This window comes from Octodon degus, unplaced genomic scaffold (genome assembly GCF_000260255.1).
Source record: "Octodon degus isolate 3935 unplaced genomic scaffold, OctDeg1.0 scaffold00004, whole genome shotgun sequence".
In the NCBI taxonomy this organism is placed as follows: domain Eukaryota; kingdom Metazoa; phylum Chordata; class Mammalia; order Rodentia; family Octodontidae; genus Octodon; species Octodon degus.
Genome location: NW_004524580.1, coordinates 25,120,863 through 25,139,631, shown reverse-complemented (window position 1 = coordinate 25,139,631; position 18,769 = coordinate 25,120,863). Strand labels below are relative to the sequence as shown.

The window sequence follows — 18,769 nt, the reverse complement described above, 5'->3', positions numbered from 1 at the left end:
CATTTGGATCCTGTCTGACAACACAGAAGCTGCAATAATTCAAACTTACAGAAGCAATGCTTTCACGTGCTGCTTGACCAGAAGTTATACTCAACGGTCACTGATATCCCCTGGGTAACACTAAGCAGCTTGGCAGGGACATTAATTCCTTTCTTTCATCTCCTTGCTATTCTCAGTTGCTTTTCATCACAAGTTATGACCTGTAAGGCTTCTTTTAATTAAGAAGAGGCACTATAAGCACAGGTAGTTTGTAACAAGCATGTCCAGTGAGGAGCCAAGGTGCACAGCCAGGCTGCATACTGGTGACAAAAAATGGCTCCATGAAGCCTATAAGTTTTTGTCTGACAAATTACACAATTCTTGTGGTGAGTTCATGAGAAGGAAAACATTGAAGCAGGAGGTACCTCCTAGAGGACAAGTGCCTGTCACCTGGGGTCCTGTGTTGGAATCCTGCACACTCATCTGATTCCAAGAGATTCAATAATACTTTACATGGTAGGCAAGGAGAAGGGTTCCTGTTCCTTCTTAAACCTTTAGGACTTTTCACAAGCAAATACAGAGATCAAAACTTTAATTAAGAGGCTGGATAGACAGCTCAGTGGAATAAGTGCTCACCTGACAAGAGCAAGGTCCTGAGTTTGATCCCTGATACCAGAAAGAAAGAAAGAAAGAAAGAAAGAAAGAAAGAAAGAAAGAAAGAAAGAAAGAAAGAAAGAAAGAAAGAAAGAGAAAAATATTAATTGAAATCAGCTGCGTCGGGTGAAGCCTCCTCACACGGACGGTAAAGCCAGGGCAGAGAAGGGACGATAATGAGTGTAATGCTTCAACGGCAAATCCTTACTGAACAGTTATCTGTACGAAGCCCTATACAAACAACGTGACATCCATTGATGTACATTATTTAGTTCTCGTGGGAGCTGTTACTACCTCACTTTACACGTGAGAAACTGAAGCCTAGAGAAGTCAGCCGACTTGCCCACGGAGACACAGCTCCACACCTCGGCACTGGGCTGCAGCCCAGATCGGCCCGAGGCCGGGGCACACTGACACTGCGCAGCCAGCCTCTTATATAACTAGTGCATGTGTGACCTACTTCCAACCATGATGTTTCCAAAATTAGATCTAAGCTTGATTTACTCAATGCTTGCCTTAGTAAATCTATTTATTTCTGTAATAAAAAATTAAGTTCCCTTTTTTAAAATTGGAAAAGGACATAAAAAGTGAACTTTTTTAGAAATGAAAGATTAAATTTCAGGTGCACAAACTAAAGGAAAGCCAGGCATAGTGGTGTCCACCCACGCTGGCAGCACGCTGGAAGGCTGAGGCAGGAGAAGTGCAAGTTCCAGCCCAACCTGCTCAGCATAACTTAGCAAGCTAGCAAGACCCTGTCTCAAAATTTAAAAAAGAATTAAAAGTGGTTGGGGACATAGCTCAGTGTGAAGGCCCTACATTCAATCTCCAGAAACACAGACACACGTAGACACATAGACACAGACAGACAGATAGACAGACAGACATACGCACACGCACACACACATACACACACAGAAATTCAATTAAATAGAGACGGAGTGATGTGATGTAAGGCACTCTGAGAATTCACTGATGAAGGCAGCATCATTGCTTTCCCAACAAGCAAATAATCTAATGAAAAGGGTAACATTTCTGATCTTGCTGCAAATGTCATCTCCTCAGCGAGACCCCTGACCACCATAGCTAAGCCGGGATGCCATTCCTTGTTACTATCAGAGACGCCAGCAAATTTTCTTTTCCTTTCTTTCTGACTTCCTTCCTTTCTTTTCTTCTTTTTCTCTTTCTTTCTTTTTTCCTTCTTCCTTCTTTCCTCTTTCTTTTTCCTATTTATTGGGGGGGAGTTGATACAAGTCCTCTCAGACTGGCCTAGAATTCATTATGTATTCCAGGCTGGTCTACAACCCAGCCTCCTGCCTCAGCCTCCTGAGTGCTCAGATTATAGGCATGTTCCAACCCACCCAGCCAAATTTTCTATAAAGGCCCAGAAAATAAATACTTCAGACTTCATAGGCTATACCGGCTTCATCAAAGCTGCACATCTTCTTGTGGCACTAAGAAGCCAGCTCTGGATCATAAATAAACAAATGAGCAAGGCAGTATTCCAGTAAAGCATTACTGAAAAACAGACAGTGGCCAAGTTGCAGTATACAGCATGTAGTGAACCAGACCCTACTCTAATTTATTTCTCCATTTCCTTGTGCGGTATAACAATTAAAATCTGAAATGTTCTTGCTAATTTGTTAATTTTCTTCCATTGAAGTTTCAGCTCCACAAAAGTGAAGTGCCTGATGCTTCTCACGGCTGGTTCTTCAGTGACTAGGAAGGATTTCCTGACCCAAAGACAGCCAACTCTCGACAGGAGCTGGCCCAGCATAAGAATGAAGTTCATTTCATAATTGTCAATCAACATATGAAATATGCTTGACCTTAATAATTAAAGCAAAACAATGACACACTATTTTTCACTTGTCAGACTTACAGCCATCTGGAAAAGGAGAAGGAAAAGGAGGAGGACCAGTGCACATACATGTGTGACTACCCTGCTCCTCTCGTCTGCTGCTGAAGGGAGAGAAAGCTGGTGACACAATTCCCAAGGGCCATTTGTATCATCATATATCAAATTCTATATCTCAATTCAAACGGACAAATGATTGAATAGTTATGTCCCTAAAGAAGATAAGGCTAGTAAATAAAAAGATGTTCAAAGTTATCAGTCATTACAAATGAATAAATCAAAAATCACAATAAGATCCAGCTTCACACCCATTTGGATGGATGCTATTAAAAAAAAAAAAGGCATTGGATAGAGCTGGTGAAATAGCTCAGCAGTCTAAAATGCCTGCTTAGGCAAGCTTAGGCAAGTGCAGTGGACAGTGGCCCAATCCCCAGTATCACATGCCATGCCAGCCCCGCCCCCAGGGCAGGCTGAGCCGGCCACAAAAATTAATTAATTAATTAATTAATCGAAGGTTAAGAAAAGCAAAGCATGGGGCTAGGAAGAGAGCTCAGCAGTCGGAGTGCCTGCCTGACAAGCACAGGGTCCCAAGCTTGATCCCCAGTACTGTGCACTGTGCCAGCCTGGGACTGCTGGGCGCACCATACTGGCCCCAGAACCAGGTGCAGTAGCACAAGCCTATAATCCCATCACAAAGGAGCCTGAGACAGGAGCATTACTACGAGTCTGAACTACATAATGAGACCCTGCATCAAAAGTAAAGAATACAAAATAAATGCAAAGGAAAATAACGGGAGTTGGTGAGAATGTGGAGGTGTTAGAAACCCTGCACATCACTGGCAGAAGTATACAAGAATAGTTTGGGGTTCCTCAAAAAGGTAATCCCAGTGGATGCTGTGATCCAGTAATTCCACTCCTAAATACACCACGTACCCTGAAGAGCTGAAAACAGGAAGTAAAATGGATACTTGTACACCCTCCTTGATGGCAGAAGAATTTACAATAGAAAACAGGTGAAAGCAACCTTAATATCTGTTAACTATGCGATGTCCGCAGAACAAAGGTGGGATAAAGATACAATGGAATATTATTTAGCTTTCAAAGGAATAAAACTTTGAGACTTCTACAATGTAGGTAACTCTGAAAACATTATACTAAATGAAATAAGCCAGACATAGCAGGACAGGTGTTACATAACACCATTTATCCGAGAGGCCTAGAATAGGCCAATTCTGATAGAAGGTACAGTAGAGGTTATCAGAGCTGGAAAGGTGATTGATGAGGAGTGGGAGCTAACTGTTGAGCTGGTACAAAGTTTTGTTTGGGATGATAAAAAAAGTTCGAGAAGCCGGGGAGATGGCTCACTGGTGTAAGCACCTGCCTGGCAAGTGCAAGGTCCTGAGTTTGATCCCCAGTACCAAAAAAAAAAAAAAAAAAAAGTTCTAGAGATGTAGATAGAAGATGGTAATGTTCACAAAGCACTATGAATATACTTAATGCCACTGCATTGTGTATTTTCAGATTGTTAAAATTATAAATTTGGTATTGTGCATGTTTGATTTTATTATAATTTTCATTGGTATTATAGTTTTTCTAATATTGATTGATTGATTGATTGATTGATACACAGTCTTGCTACGCAACTTGTACTCATAGTGTGATCCTCCTTTCCCAGCTCCCCCGGCACGGGAATTACAGGCACGCACCACCACATCCAGTTTCAGTGGCCAGCATGGCATGTGCTACAGGGGATCTAACTCAGGACCTTTCACTTACCAGGGAGCTGCTTATGCCATTGAACTATCTCCCCATCCCCTATACATGTAGTTTTTACTTCAAAATCCAATTCCTAAAACTTAACTCAGGAAATAATGCACAGTAATCGGTATGTACTAGAGTCTGTCAACTTCAAGATCTATCAGTATCTAACTACACAAATAGTACCTGGCACAATAAATACACAAAAGAGGCTATTTTTCAGCCATTAAAGTGACTGGGTAGACTTCAAATTAAAAAAATCCCCACTGTATTATTGTTTCATAAAGCAAGTTATAGAATGCTTACAGAATATGGAGTATAATCCCACTGACATACAAGTTCCACATGTTCTCCAAATGTCAATTAGGGCTATTCTCTTGATGCTAGCTTTGAAGTGGTTGTGAAATGACCCTCTTCATAATTTTCTGCACTCAATGAATTTTTTATAAAGAATATTTTAACCAAAGCAATATGCTATTGTAAGCTCACAATCATCACTTTTTTACATTAATTCAGAAAGGTGAGGCCTTGATACTTGCAACAAGATGTTGTCTGGGTCTTCTTTTCCACATTAATAACCCTTGTGAATGAGAGGAGAAGTCTGAGAGGGACCTACCTCCGTTAGTGGCGTCGGCGCTCTGTCACGCACGAAGAGAGCTTTGACTTCAGAGCAACTTTCAATAATCATGCGCTAGAAATAAGGACACACAGTAAGACTAATATTATAGATACTGCATATTAAATTGTAAACTACTTATTTGTCTTGTTTATTATGTTCAAATCTAGTTCTAAGTAACAGAAATCTAGTTCTGAGAAACAGAAGGGCTCAGAAATTACAATTCTTAAGTAATCAGGGTTATATGAAGCAATACAAGATGGCCATAAAATGTAAGATCTGCAATTAATCAAGAATAACACATTATTTTAGGATTCTGTTTATGTTCATTGTTGAAATTCATGTTACAGGGGAATAATAAGTAAAGGAATTTGCACCAAAGCAAGACTTTCAGAAATTGCTTTTCTTCTGAGAAAAAAGCCCTAAAATGAAGAGATTTGGACTTAGAAAATGGTTTATCCAAAGGGGAATGGCAAGGTCAGGAAGGCAGGAAGAATGAATGGAAAGGAAGGCAGAGCGGCAACAGCATGCATGCATTGTCCACTGATGATACTGTCCGTGTCCTTGACTACTGGGACAGAGCAGTGGATATGTGTGGGCACTGGACCCGAGACACACCAACCCGAGCTGGGGCAGCCTCAGATTATTGTTCTGCTACCATGTAGAGGAGGAGGACAGAGGCAAACTCCAGTAGGTACTGGCTGTGGGAGCTGAATGCACAAGGGGAATTGGGGGAAGGGAACCACCGAGGAGGAGGTGAGGGGTAAAAGAAGGCCGCTAAGCTGAGGCAAAAGCAAGGTCCTGCCAACCTGTGCACAGTCTTGGCTCTTAAGGCTCTGCTTCCATTTTCCGTAAGGCCCACAGTACCTCATCTCCCATCCTTGGTTCTGCATGAGGTAACTTACTAGCGGGGATTGAACTCAGGCCCTTGCACTTGCCAGAGAAGTGCTTATTCTACTGAGCCATCTCCCCGGCCCCAAGCAATTGTTTTTTTTTTTAAATCACAGTATTAATAAATACATGAACCAGTATTCAGAAGGGTAACATGAGAAAATACATTCATTTTCAAATTACAACTGACACTGGTTAAAACCTTAAAACAGAAGCAATCAACAGTAGACCTGACAGTCCCACACCATGTTATATCTGTTTTAATAAATGCATCAACACGGAGACCATCCAGTTCTAGAGTAGCAAAGCAAATCTAATTCAATTCAGTCTAACAAATATATTCAAGAGATTATATTAAATGCACAAAGATGAAACGTAAGAGCCTCATGATATCTATAACTACTAAGAAAAATAGACTCATACTGAACTAAATTAAATACCAAGCAGAATGTGTGCTCAGGTGACCTATTACGGGATCCTACAGGTGGAGAAGAGTAAGTCTGGGTAAGGTTAACAAGGATGACTTCCTGGAAGAAGGTGGACAGGAGCTGAGCCTGGGAAGACTAGGATTTTCACTAGAGTGAGGTGGAGACAGCAGGTGGAGGCGGCCTCCTTGGGTAACAAGCAGGGGACACTGAGCGAACACGAGGTCTGACCGTCCTATCTACAGGTGAAAACAGTGACAAACAGGCTGTGAGGTACAGGTATAGAAGCTTAGACAAGAGTCAGGAATCTGGGGCAGGAAGATAACTCAGCAGCGTAAGCACTGCCTGGCAAGCCCAAGGTCCTGAGTTTGAACCCCAACACCAAAAAAAAAAAAAAAAAAAAAAAAAAAATCTGGATTTTATTGTGGGAAATTGGGAAGAAGGAGACTGAGGGATTAAAGATAGAGACTGCCTTTAAAAAAAAAATCAGACCACAACTTAAAGGCAAAGTGGTCTGGACAGAGGTGTGAGAGAGAAATCGGCAAGGTAGCTGCCAGGGCCATGGGGCAGAGAGCTGATTAGAACTGGACGAGGGATGGCTCCACGGGGCTGAAGAGTACAGAAGGCAGGTGGCAGGCCCACCACGCATCAGCACCACCCTGACGGCAAAGATGCCAGGCTCACGGCCACTCTGCCAGACAGAGGCACACACACCTCCGCCTGCCATCCTCACGTAGCTTAGTTCTACGCTCCTACTCGAGCTCTCAGGCCTGGCTGAAGTATATTTTCTTGGTATAGAAACCATTTCAGTAACAGCCAGGATGGTCACTGTTCTGATTCCATTAAGAGCAGTCAAGGAAAGTAGCGCTGTCTCACAAAGCAGATGAAGAGGGTAACATTAGCTGGTAGATGCCTTTATCACCCATCTCAACATTTGTCCAACAGAAATCCCCTCTCACCCACACCCTGTATCCCTGGTGTTATTCGAGGAACACTACATAGGCACACTGAGAAACTGGCTGATGTGAGGTTGGGGCTGCACACCCCTCACGTGACCACACCACCACAGAAACCAGGACAGGAGCAGCAGTGAGCTCATCCATCCAAGTCAGGAGGTGGCTGGAAGTGTGTCATAGCTGATGAGGGCAGAAAGGGCATGGAATGGCTCTTGCCCAGCTTTTGTCAGGTCCCTTTTCAGTGCAACGCCTGTTAAATCTATGAAGATGACCAATGGGTGACTTGAAGATACCTCACTTAGGACGCATGCTCAAAACAGAGGTTCTGCAATCCTGGGATTCTCTTGAGAAGCTTGTTAGGAAAGGACCAAGCCTGCCCTACTCGGCTCAGCTCTGCTTCTGCTCAGGCCATGATTCATTTCAGCAGGCACTCCACCATCTGCCACTTGCCATGGGCCAGAGCCAGAGCCAGTGTGTGCCATGCTGCTTGGATCTTTAAAACAGGGAGCTAAATAAAGCTCTTTTCTTCATTAGTAGCCTGCATCAAACTTCATTATGGTTACAAAAACTAGCTAATAAGGTTGCAAAAAAGATTTAGTGATTTTGCTGTGTATAGTTAAAGGATTTATTTATGGATCCTCCTAGGAAAGATTCTGTAAAGAAGAGCTTTGAAGATCAGCTTGTGAGCACAACACTTTGCCAACACAGGGCTATCAGGACCTGGGGTCATTATAAATGACCTATGAGCACACACACACACACACACACAGAGAGAGAAAGAGAGAGAGAGAGAGAGAGAGAGAGAGAGAGAGAGAGAGAGAGAGAGTCATCAAGCCTCTCCACAACAGGGATCCAGCAGTATTTATTTCAGTATGTCTTTACTTCCCCAAGCCTGGAAAACTTGTATATAAATGGTATCTTAGAGAGGATTTGCTAATTCATGATAATGTTCGATTGTATTTTGGTCTCTGCTTCCACATAATTTGATATTGTGCATGTGTTTGTTATATGCTAATTTTAACTGCCTTGTACCATCTAGGCATTTCATAAATATTTGCTGAACGAACCTTAGATGATGTAATGTGTGTTAAGGCTCCTGCCTCAGCATCTGTCATTCCAAATGAAATGTTTGCATCTTAAAATCGGGATGGTTTGTATCTCCCCTCCATTCTAAAGCACCCGATACGTTCTCAATATATCTGCCAGCTCTGAATGACAGATTACAATAACTTGGTCATTCGGAGCCAGCATACATCATTTAAGTAGAAAGCACAAACTTTTCAAGCCAAAAGTGATTGGAACACCTACACTACACCCTTTGTCGTTGATCTTAAATTAGTATGGTGTTCTAAAGTTTCTGGCTTATGCTGGGTCCCAGAGATTTCCCCAAGAAGAGAACAAAAGAAAAGAAAATGTGGAAGAGTGAGAAAGAAAAAAGGAACAGAAATTCACCACCTCATGTATCAGCCAAAGGCACATCTTTGGCCTTTCATAGTCAATAACACACCAACAATACACACTGTAATAGAAAAAGATTATAGAAGCTATGAAATCACACCCAATTCAAGACCAGAATCGATTGCTTCAAGTGTCCTAGTTAACTTCTAATTAGCTCCAAGTGATGGTTGTCATGACAACGAAGTAGCAAGTTTAGTCAATGAGATTTATTTGATATAACTCAGAACCCTGATTTTTTTAAAGTGCTGCTTTGTATGGGGGGTAGTAAAATCTACATATTACTTTAATTTCTCAACTTTTAAATATTCTGAGCTCATTCATTTGCCCATTCACCTAAACAAATAATTAATGTTTCTTCTACCTGGTGATGTTCTTTAATATGCAAAATCAAAAAGAACTAAAATCCATGTAAAATACCTTACTTTAAAACTAAAGAAACATTTCCTAAGACAAAAAATAGGGAAGAGAATATTAAGATTAAAAACAGCTTGTCTCCAGGCATGGTGGCATATCCCTGTAATCCCGTCACTCAGGAAGCTGACACAGGAGGGTCACTGGGAGTTCGAGGCCAGCCTGGGCCATGCAGTGAGTTGAAGGCCGGGCTGACTAACGTACAGTAAGTCTCACACTTATGAAGAGTTCCATCCCAAGAGAACATTCACAAGTCAGATCCATTCGTCAGCCTGACAAAGTGAGTCTTACCCTGTGCTCTTCAGATTTGTCTCCCAGGTTAGTGCTCTGCACTTCCTAGCTGTCCTCTGCTCCTCACCATGGCTGCTCCGCTGGCTTCTGAACATCCTGGGCTGCACTGAGCACTGTCCTCCTGTGCACTCTCACACCATGCAGCAAACACACAGAGCACAACTGCTACAGTGTCTGCGAGACAGAGGAGCCAGTTCACATCTGTGAATCTCGGCCCTGGGGGTCCACTCATATCTGTGAAAGCTCGCAACTCAAACATCCGTAAGTCAGGGGCTTACGGTACACAGTGAGACCCTGGCTAAAACACAACAAAACGAAGACAAACCAGTTTGCTCTGCTCATATAAGCTACTCAAGACCAGACACAAAATCAAGCCCTAAACCTTCACTGAGGCAGGGCTTCCCTCTTCCATCCACCTTTAGCCTTCCTACCTCTCAGCTCCACGGAGACCCGATTTGTTTCTAGCCATACTCAGAAACTCAGTTCCTTGTCATGAATTTCACACCCACATCTGACTGCCAGGAATATTCAGGAGAGTCCACCCCAAGAGCCCTGCTGCCTATTTCAAAGCAGTATTTCACAGAAAAGACCATTTACGGGAGATCTGAGAAGAAAATTAACTCCTGGAAAGGGTCATGGACTGGCCTTCTAGAATCCTTAGTCTTAGAAACTCTGTCCTGCCTCGGATAACCTAAGTAGAAAACACATATTGGTTTGGGAGGAAATAACCATTTTCCAGATATGAACTTTGTAGAATTGGGTTTAGGGACCATTTTGTCAAAGAATGTTCTGAACTATGTCTGAAAGAACTGCAATCTGCTAAGTTTGTCTGTAACTGAAAAACTGTGATTGTAAGTACTCTCCAAAAGCAGCATGAAAATGAAAGTGCCAAATTCTTCTTGGAAATAGGCATGAGTGGGAAACGTACACTGCATACAAGAAATATCTATCTATCTATCTATCTATCTATCTATCTATCTATCTATCTATCTATCTATCTCTCTATCTCTCTATCTAATCTCCTGAGTTTGAGACAGCTCGCGCTATGTGACCGCTGGAGGATGTATTATGAACACTCAGTACTGCACAGCAGTAAGCACCTTAGTATATGTGGCAGCATCTGAGGACACTAAAAAGGATGTGAAACCAAAATATTAAGATGTCTGCTCTAGGCTAAAGCCAGGGACAGAGCACAGAAAATGTAAATGTTGGCAAGTGGCATTTCGCAAAAGCTAACTACACTTGCCTGATAGACTCTCTTATATCCACACCAGTCCTTCTTATAATGAAAGCTGTGTTTGCTCACTCCACTGGTAATTGAGACTGAAAATGCCAAAGTATACTCTGTAAACCGGCAAAGCTGCCAGCTTTTACATACTGACATGGAGAGAGCCTGAACGGCACAAGCAAGAAAGCTGAGAACAATAATGATACTGCTTAAGAACTAAAAAGTACTTTGTTATTGGTAACCAATGAAATACTAACCTAGCAGGAAATGACTCAAGAAAAATAATCTTCCAAGCCAGACACAAAGAGAACAAAAGCAGGCTGGGAACTCAACCAGGAGAGCAGCAAAGGCAGCTCAGGACAGAGCCACACAGCGGGCACTAAGGGCAGCCAGGCTCCAAGTGGACAGGGAGGTAAGCAGGCCCGAGGAGGAAAATGGAACCCAGGTAACATGTGGTATGTATGAACGGTGAGCAGGAACTTACATGCGAATACACGCAAGATCAGCGCAATGAACAGAAAAAGTTAAGGATAAATACAAGCCAAGAAAACGGAACAGGCCATAGCTCAGTGGTAGAACACTTACCTGTCAGGCATAAGGCCCTAGATTCACTCCCCAACACTGCAAAGGAGAAGGAAAAAAGAAAGAAAGAAAGAAAGAAAGAAAGAAAGAAAGAAAGAAAGAAAGAAAGAAAGAAAGATGGGAGGGGGGAAAAGAAAAAAGGAATGAAGAGTTGTGGGCAGCTAAATTAGATAAAAGTTAATATGCTGTCAGAGAGGGACTGTGTTGTCAAGGAAGTGGGCAGAAAATAAAAGAGACCAGAACTGTGGCTGGGGGAGCAGCTGAAGACCAGCCCTCGAGAAGGACGCAGTGGCCACATCGACATGTCCCCCAAGGAGCCGCAGCAGCTTTCAACTACACTGCAATTAGCATCACCTCGTCCATGAAGTCCAACGAGGCATCAGCCCCCTAGGTGGCTGACAAGAGCATCCAGATTCATCTCTTCCCCACGTGACTTTGTTCTTGCCCTGTACCCTTGCTACGCGACCTGCTTCCCTACTGGATCTCTATTAGAGAAACAGCCACACTTGTGTCTTTCACGTTGATTATAGTTTGACTTATGCTGTGATTTTGTACCCACCTCATGATTTTTGCTTTATAAAACATTCTTAGGGAAATGACCTTGGTGACAACTCATTTCTGGGACGTGTCCTGTCTCTCACTCAAGAGAGAGCTCACAAGAATTCCTTCCTACTCTTGACTTCCTTTGTTCTTTAGAATTCATTCTTTAATTTCAGGGGACACAAACTCAGCACATCTAACACTCAGCAGGTTGGGATTGTATTTCTCCTATATTGGAAGGAAGTAGGAAGGGGAGGGGAGGGGAGGAAAAAGGAAGGGAGAGAAGAGGAGAGGGAGAGAGAAACCAAATGTCCAAGCAAGGAAACTACCACAGTATACTACCTGAGTGACTTGTAACCACTGTTCACATGGCCATAAAAATGTAAACACTAAATATTGGTCTAACTAGATTTTGTGATGCAATAATATTACGAAAAGAAAAGAAAAGGAAGTATTGGAAGCAATAACTTACCTAAATCTCTATATACTAGAACATTAAATCAACAGATACTTCAAGAAAAAAAAATCTTCATTGTAAGGCCTTCATTAGTAGTATTCAGTCATATCTCTGGCTTTCCTCCTTCCAAAATGATGGTAGTGAAATTAATGACACAGAATGTAACTCATTTGGCCAACAAATGGCAAGGGATGTGCTAGGAAGGACACTCGGAGCCAGCGTGTGATGTCTCCCTTTACGTTCCTCACAGTGGCTGCGTCACCAGCCTGGATGCCGGTGTGAGGAGACAGGGAACCAGCCTCTGCTGGCCCATTAACAGTTTAAGACAGTCTGTTACTTCTCATATTATTTAGCAAACAACACAAGAAACACCTAAATGAGGTGAAAGCGTTTGTGTGTGTCAAGCGGTACTGCAAAGTGCAGACAGCCTGGGCAGAAAATTCCCTTTCATTTTAGGCCAGTTTGAGCTGTTTGGTTCTTTCAAGAATGCCCACCATAATTGCAGATTATGTATCACGAAAGAGGATGAACACACAAATGCAGTGCATAGATAGCGTTGGGGAACAGCACGCATCTTCTATCCCTACCCTAAGGAGGGTGAAGAATTTCCACTCTCCTCCCAAAGAAAGAAGGACACTGCAGCTGCTTTGGACCCCTTACTGATTCACCCCAGGAGGAAGGAACCGATGGATGGGGAAGTTTGCGAGAAGCCAGCCCGCAAGCCTGCTCAGTCCCTCAGGACCTTGCTGATGTGCTTTGCAGGCGCCCTGCCTGCAGGACCATTATTCTCCACTTCCTCCCCGCAGTAAGTTTGGCAGGAAGCAGTAGGGGAGCGGGGAGGCCTGTGGTCACGCATCCACACAACTCTATGCCTAGGTAGGAAATCTGGCTAATTCCGTGGTAAAATATTAACGCACTCACTTGGCTGCAGATCCACAGCAACCCAGCACTATGAGTAACGATGCTGATATCTCAGTCTCCCCACGCGCATCTCTTGTGCCCCATTTCTCAATGGGTTCAGCACTGCAGATGGATCGGATAGGAGGAAAACGGTCCTCTTGTCTCCTCCAAAGCACAGACTTTCCTTCACACAAAATCCCCCCTCTGCCTTGTGTTTAGATTAATAGCACACGATCAGGATGATTCCCCATCCCGTGTTTGGGTGAGAAAAATACCTATGCATAAGGTATCTGAAAGAGCGTATGTTCATCTATATTTTTTAGTTTTGATTTATGCAGTTAGATAATAACATTTAAATAACAAAGCTAGCGCTTGGGAGGCTGAAAACAGGAAGATCACTATAAGTCTGATCTGTGTAGTGAGACCCTGTAGACTCTGTACTAAAATACATCAAATAAATAAATATAAATAAAACTAAAATGTGCCTGTACCTGGTAATCTGAGCAACTACTTTGAAGATAACAATATCCGATGTAATAATTAATGATTAATTTCTTATCATCTTGTTTTGAAATTCTGTATCATTTTATTAGGGTTTTTTTTGTCTCTTTAAAATAAAGAAAAAATAAAGCTAAATTGTAAAAGTGATTTTATAAGGTTAAAAGGATCATTTCTTTGGGTTCATGATTATACTAAATAGTTTCTCTAGACTGGCATTTTTCTTATTCACTATAAGATTCTTGTCATGTGGGAGGCAGGGAGATGGCTCAGTGGAATAAGCGCTTCCCTGGCAAGCGCAAGGGCCTGAGTTCAATCCTTGGTTCCACCAAAAAAAAAAAACCAAAAAAAAAAAAAAAAAAAAAAAGATTCTTGTCATGAGTGTGCTGAGGAGAGCTTTGATGCAAACACAACTGACGTGTCAAAAAGTTAGGTCCTATCTGATAAGATAAGCAAGGAAAATAGCAGGAAGAATCAAGAAGTTCAAGCTTAGTTGTATTTTTATGCTTTTATGAAGTAAAAAATAAACACGCCTGCGTCTCGGGACCCACCCGCAATAGCAGTGCTGCTTTCTAACATCTAGCAACTTACTTCCATATCTCTATCAATTGGCTTCGCCTCTCTTTCTTCCCTTTCATGTACATCTTCATCGGAAGTAATTTCAGGAACTGATGGCAATGATATTTCAGCTATTTGTGCAAGATTAGATAGTTGCTCGTGAATGGAAATAACCCTGAAAATAACAAATATATATGCATTTTATTTGAAAAGTTAGGAGAAGCACTGGCTTATTTTTCCAGGCAATAAGATGTAGGAATAAGACTTCATTTATCAGATTTCTGACACCCCCAATCGTCATGCCCTCACCCATTCCTTTCCTTTGAGAATCATGAGCAAAGGAGCTAAGAGGCACAACCCCAACACTTCACGTACGTGATGAGGTTCATAGGTATCCTAGCACATGAGGAGCAGGGCATGGCGAAAAGAGAGGAATGTCCCAGCTACTGCTGAAGATGAAAACAAAGAAAACAAATAGTACACCAGCTGGGAAACTCTAGGCCATCACTCGTATGTCAATCTCAACACCATGCTATAGGGCATCTGCCTGTCTGAAGGTAAGGGTTTGACAACTTAGTAAGGGTCGAAAAAAGCCAGCCAGGGAGCCCACTACATACTGTGCACTGGGCAGAAACAGCAGAGGAGGAGAGCTGGGGAGGAAAAGCAAGAAGGAAGGAAAAGCAGGAGCCAGAAAAGAGGAAGAGGACACAGTGGCAACAATACTGAAGACACAGAACTTCAGAGGCCCCAGCCTATGAACAGAGGCCGCTCCAAGGACAGAGGTGGGCCAGGGCAGTGGAGAAGAAAGGTAGGGCCAGCCAGATAGTTCAGCGGACGAAAGCACCTGCTTTTGCAGAGCGCAGCAGCTGGGGTTTGATCCCGGGCACGCCCTGCTGGCCCCGCTCCTGGGACACACTGAGATGGTGATTGAAACTAGGCATGGTGGTGGGTGCCTGTAATCCCAGCGCATGGTAGGCTGAAAACAGGAGGATTGCTATGAGTCTGATCTGTGTAGTGAGACCCTATACACCCTGTCAACCCTGCCCTAAAAATTTATAAAACAAAGGTAGGTTTGCAAAGGAAAGAAGCAAAAAGCCACTGGAGTGGTGGCCCTCAGTGTCGCTGTCCTAGGGACCCATTGTGGATAAGTGCATGTGCATGTGCCTGTCTCCATCTGCAGAGGAAGAGAACCATGAAAAACAAGGAAATGGTTCAGAAACCAAGTGGCATCCACAGTGTACACAGAATTGTCGATTCCCCGCTGTTCCGTAGGCCCCTCATCTGCAGCCTGAAGTACTATGTGATTTTCCTAATGATGGTTCTCAGCAATCAAATATTACAAATCTTTAATTATACATGGGGCTTTTAACTGATGCAGTGTACTTTAGAAACTTTTCTACTAAAGAGGTAACTATTACAACATAAAGATTTGTTGTTAAAAGCTTATTTGGAAAACTTGTCCACTTACAAAATGGATCACCCTGAATGATGCTGGAAACACTTCTACCATCCTGGAGAGGACTGAACCCTGAATGATGCTGGAAATGTTACCTGCTACCCTGGACAAAGGACGGAAGCCTGAATGATTCTGGAAACACTGCCTGCTGCTGCCCTGGACAGTGGTCTGAATCATCACCCCACGGACTTGGTGAGTCATACCTGGTTCCATCACACGCCAGCCGCGTGATCTGGAGTGAGTCATAACCTCTAGGCCCCTGACATTTCTTCTGCAAGATTGGAATAATAAAGCCCATTTCATTTAATTCACAGGGCTTTTGTAGAACAAAATATATAATGATATAATTCTCCACTATCAAAAGCACATAAAGAAAAGATGGCATTCTAAAACACCATTCTTCATTCTAATACTGAGAGAAAAAACAACAAAACTTATTTCTCTTCCCAAAATGGCACAGGACCACTGAGAGGCAGACAATGCACAGGACCTGCACAGGACCCTGGATCCAATGCCCACCTTCTCAAAAATGAAAGAGAAAAAGAGAAGCACAGCCTTCTCTCATACTCTTTAGACTGCAGGGAAGATAAGCTACGCTATGGCGTTTGGGTCGCAGATTGTTCACCAAGGCTCCAAACTGCAGTAATGCCTCCCATAGAGGAAAGAGCACCGTCTAGTCCTGTAAAAAGCCTTCCTGTGCTCGCAGGCCTGGCCTGGGGCTCACCATCCACTCCCTTACTCCTCCGCTCCCCCTTCCCTCCAGGTCAGTGCAGGATGAGATTTTGGGCTACCCTGGTGCTACACACAAGATCCCTCTCCTGCTGGGGCTGGACCAGCTTCCTGTGGCCTCTGCTCCCTGGCATCCTGCACCCCTCTGCCATGGCCTGGAGGGCAGGAGCCAGCTGGAGGTAGCTGCTTGAATGCTGGAGTGACAGGAGGTTTAAAAGTTGAGAAAGAGCGGAGACCTTGCTCTTGCTCAGACAGCAGAGCTGCCGCTCTGAGCCACACAAGAGACTGCCAGGTGAGTTTGCTATGAACATTATTTATTCTTTGTTGCTGTAAGAAAAAAATACAAAAATTAAAAATATTTTTCTTTATGAGAACTTAAATGGTAGCTTTTTTAAAAAGTAGAGAATAAAAAGAGAATTTGCTCTGGCTGACTGCTTTTATGACCCAATTTATGCCGACACTGCTTCCTAAAGGATAAGCAAGTCCTGACTTTGACCTTCTTCGGAACATAAGGAAGGCTGCCCAAGGGACAGAAGCAGTCCCTTAGCACGGTGTCACCAAAGAACAGGTCTGCTGCAAAACTGTCAGGCACCATTTTCCGTGGTGGCCTCAGTGACAGGACTAGATCCTGTTGAGTAACTTGATTATTAATTATAAACACCAAAATTAAGAATGTATTGGAATAAAAATAAAGCATAGCAGTTTTGGGCTTTCTATTCTGCAAATATCATAATTATTTTCATCATGTGGGTCTGAAAAAAAATCCTATGTTTCTGGATTTATAAGGCAAGGGCAAAATTTCCCAACATTGTTGGTTAGCTCTGCTGTCACATGACCCTTACCCAACGGGGTTTTTGGCCATTTTTCTCAAAAACAGAAGAAGTCAAATGACTAGAAGTTGTCCAGCATTTGAAATGGCTCTTGCTTTCTTCTCTTTCATGGGGAGACAAAGAAATCCTTCAACATGAAATCAGGGCACGGGGGGACTCTGCGGAGGAGCAGAGGGCATAGCTCTCTCACAGTGCATCTGCCCAGGTGCCTGACGTAGATGGACAAGGCGCACTCCTCCACTGCCAGGGCTGACGCCATGAAAACCTGCAATCCTACAGCACAGGGAGCATCCTTCCCACCTCACAACGAAAGAAACAGAAGCCAACATTCCAAGGCCATGGACGGTGTTGTTAAGATTAAGTAATAAAACAGGTTTTTAATTTAAACAAGTTGGTAGAGTGGAATGGCGAAAGAGAAACCAAGAGTGGGCAAAAGCTTGAGGAGGTCCAGTTTGGTGGAGAGAGAGAGCTTCTGGCCGCTGCAGGCTTTACACTTTGGGACAATGAAAAGTTAAGTATGAGCACAGAGGCGAGGACGCCGGGAGTCTGAGCTTCATGTTGCAACCCACAGAGAGCTATATTGTTAGCTATATACACCAAAACTGCAGGCAAAATATACTGCAGACAATATCCTTGAACAATCTGCAATCTCTAAGAAGTGTCATGAGGTCTCCCTCCAGCAACCCCAGATACTGTTGTTACTGCTAATTTTCCAACCGGGGAAATAGAGGCATGTAGCAGTTAAAGGCACTGTTCAATGTTGTGATTAGGTAAGGGGAATGAATCACTGGCATTTGAGTCAAACATATGGAATGCAGAGTTTATGCTATAGAGTTCATGAGACAAAGTCCATGGCTACAATGCTCCCTAAAGAACACGATTCATTCAAAAACACCAGGTGAGGGTCCCTTGTTCTTCACCCTTGCCTTATGGAAGCTGCTGTTCAGATGGATTAGCCCAGAGGTCGAGCCATCTTTACTTACCTTTTCAGAGGAAGCCACAAAGAGCCAACACATATGTTGTTAGAGGTGGAATTTCTGATGTCTGTAATCTTCATAGACTTCATATTATATGCGTACAATAACAAGACCTGTAAGAAAAAGAAAATCAAATAGCAAAATCATGCTGCCTCACAACAGTCAGCCTTAGCCCTCAAAAACTAATACTTCACGTCATAAAGTTTTTTCTTTAGGAAAGAAATTTGAAACCTGAGCCCCCAAGCCCTTCCAACTCACTTTAAAGAGAAATGATAGGAATAAACATTGTGCAAAGAGAATAAGATGAAAATCTTACACTATTTGGCAATGTTAAATTGTTTTTGAAGAGTGACATTCAGTACTTCAATGAAGTTCAAATTTTAGCTTTTGAACAACCTTTTTTGGAAGCTCTAAACACCTACCTGGTGAATATCTAACTGTATTTCCTGTTCCTTCTCCTTATCTATATTTTTCCCTTCAGCGTTCTACCCGTTCCCAGGAGTTAACTCATGTTGTTCTTGTCCCTCTTTTCCATTTCTCAGGCCACACCCCACTCTCCACTCCCATCTCTAGGCGTACTTGCTCTTGACAACTCACGCTCTAGTAATCCCCCTGTTCAGATTCCAACAGATCTTGCTATCAGCCCCATACAATACAGCCCTCACTTCTAGTCACAAACTCACAGAATCTGTGACTCATAGAACCTGAGAGATGATCTGG

At 42.9% G+C, this 18,769-nt stretch overlaps 1 protein-coding gene across 1 annotated transcript in view; it reads right to left on the bottom strand.

The window, feature by feature from the left end:
• Nucleotides 1–18,769, bottom strand: part of Cfap54 (cilia and flagella associated protein 54) — a 353,322-nt gene that overhangs the window by 40,695 nt on the left and 293,858 nt on the right. The window contains exons 65-67 of the mRNA XM_023716586.1: nt 18,056–18,162; nt 14,091–14,232; nt 4,863–4,937 (exon numbers count right to left, since the gene is read on the bottom strand). Of these exons, the coding sequence (XP_023572354.1) occupies nt 4,863–4,937; nt 14,091–14,232; nt 18,056–18,162 (324 nt within the window). The remainder of the gene's footprint in view (nt 1–4,862; nt 4,938–14,090; nt 14,233–18,055; nt 18,163–18,769) is intronic.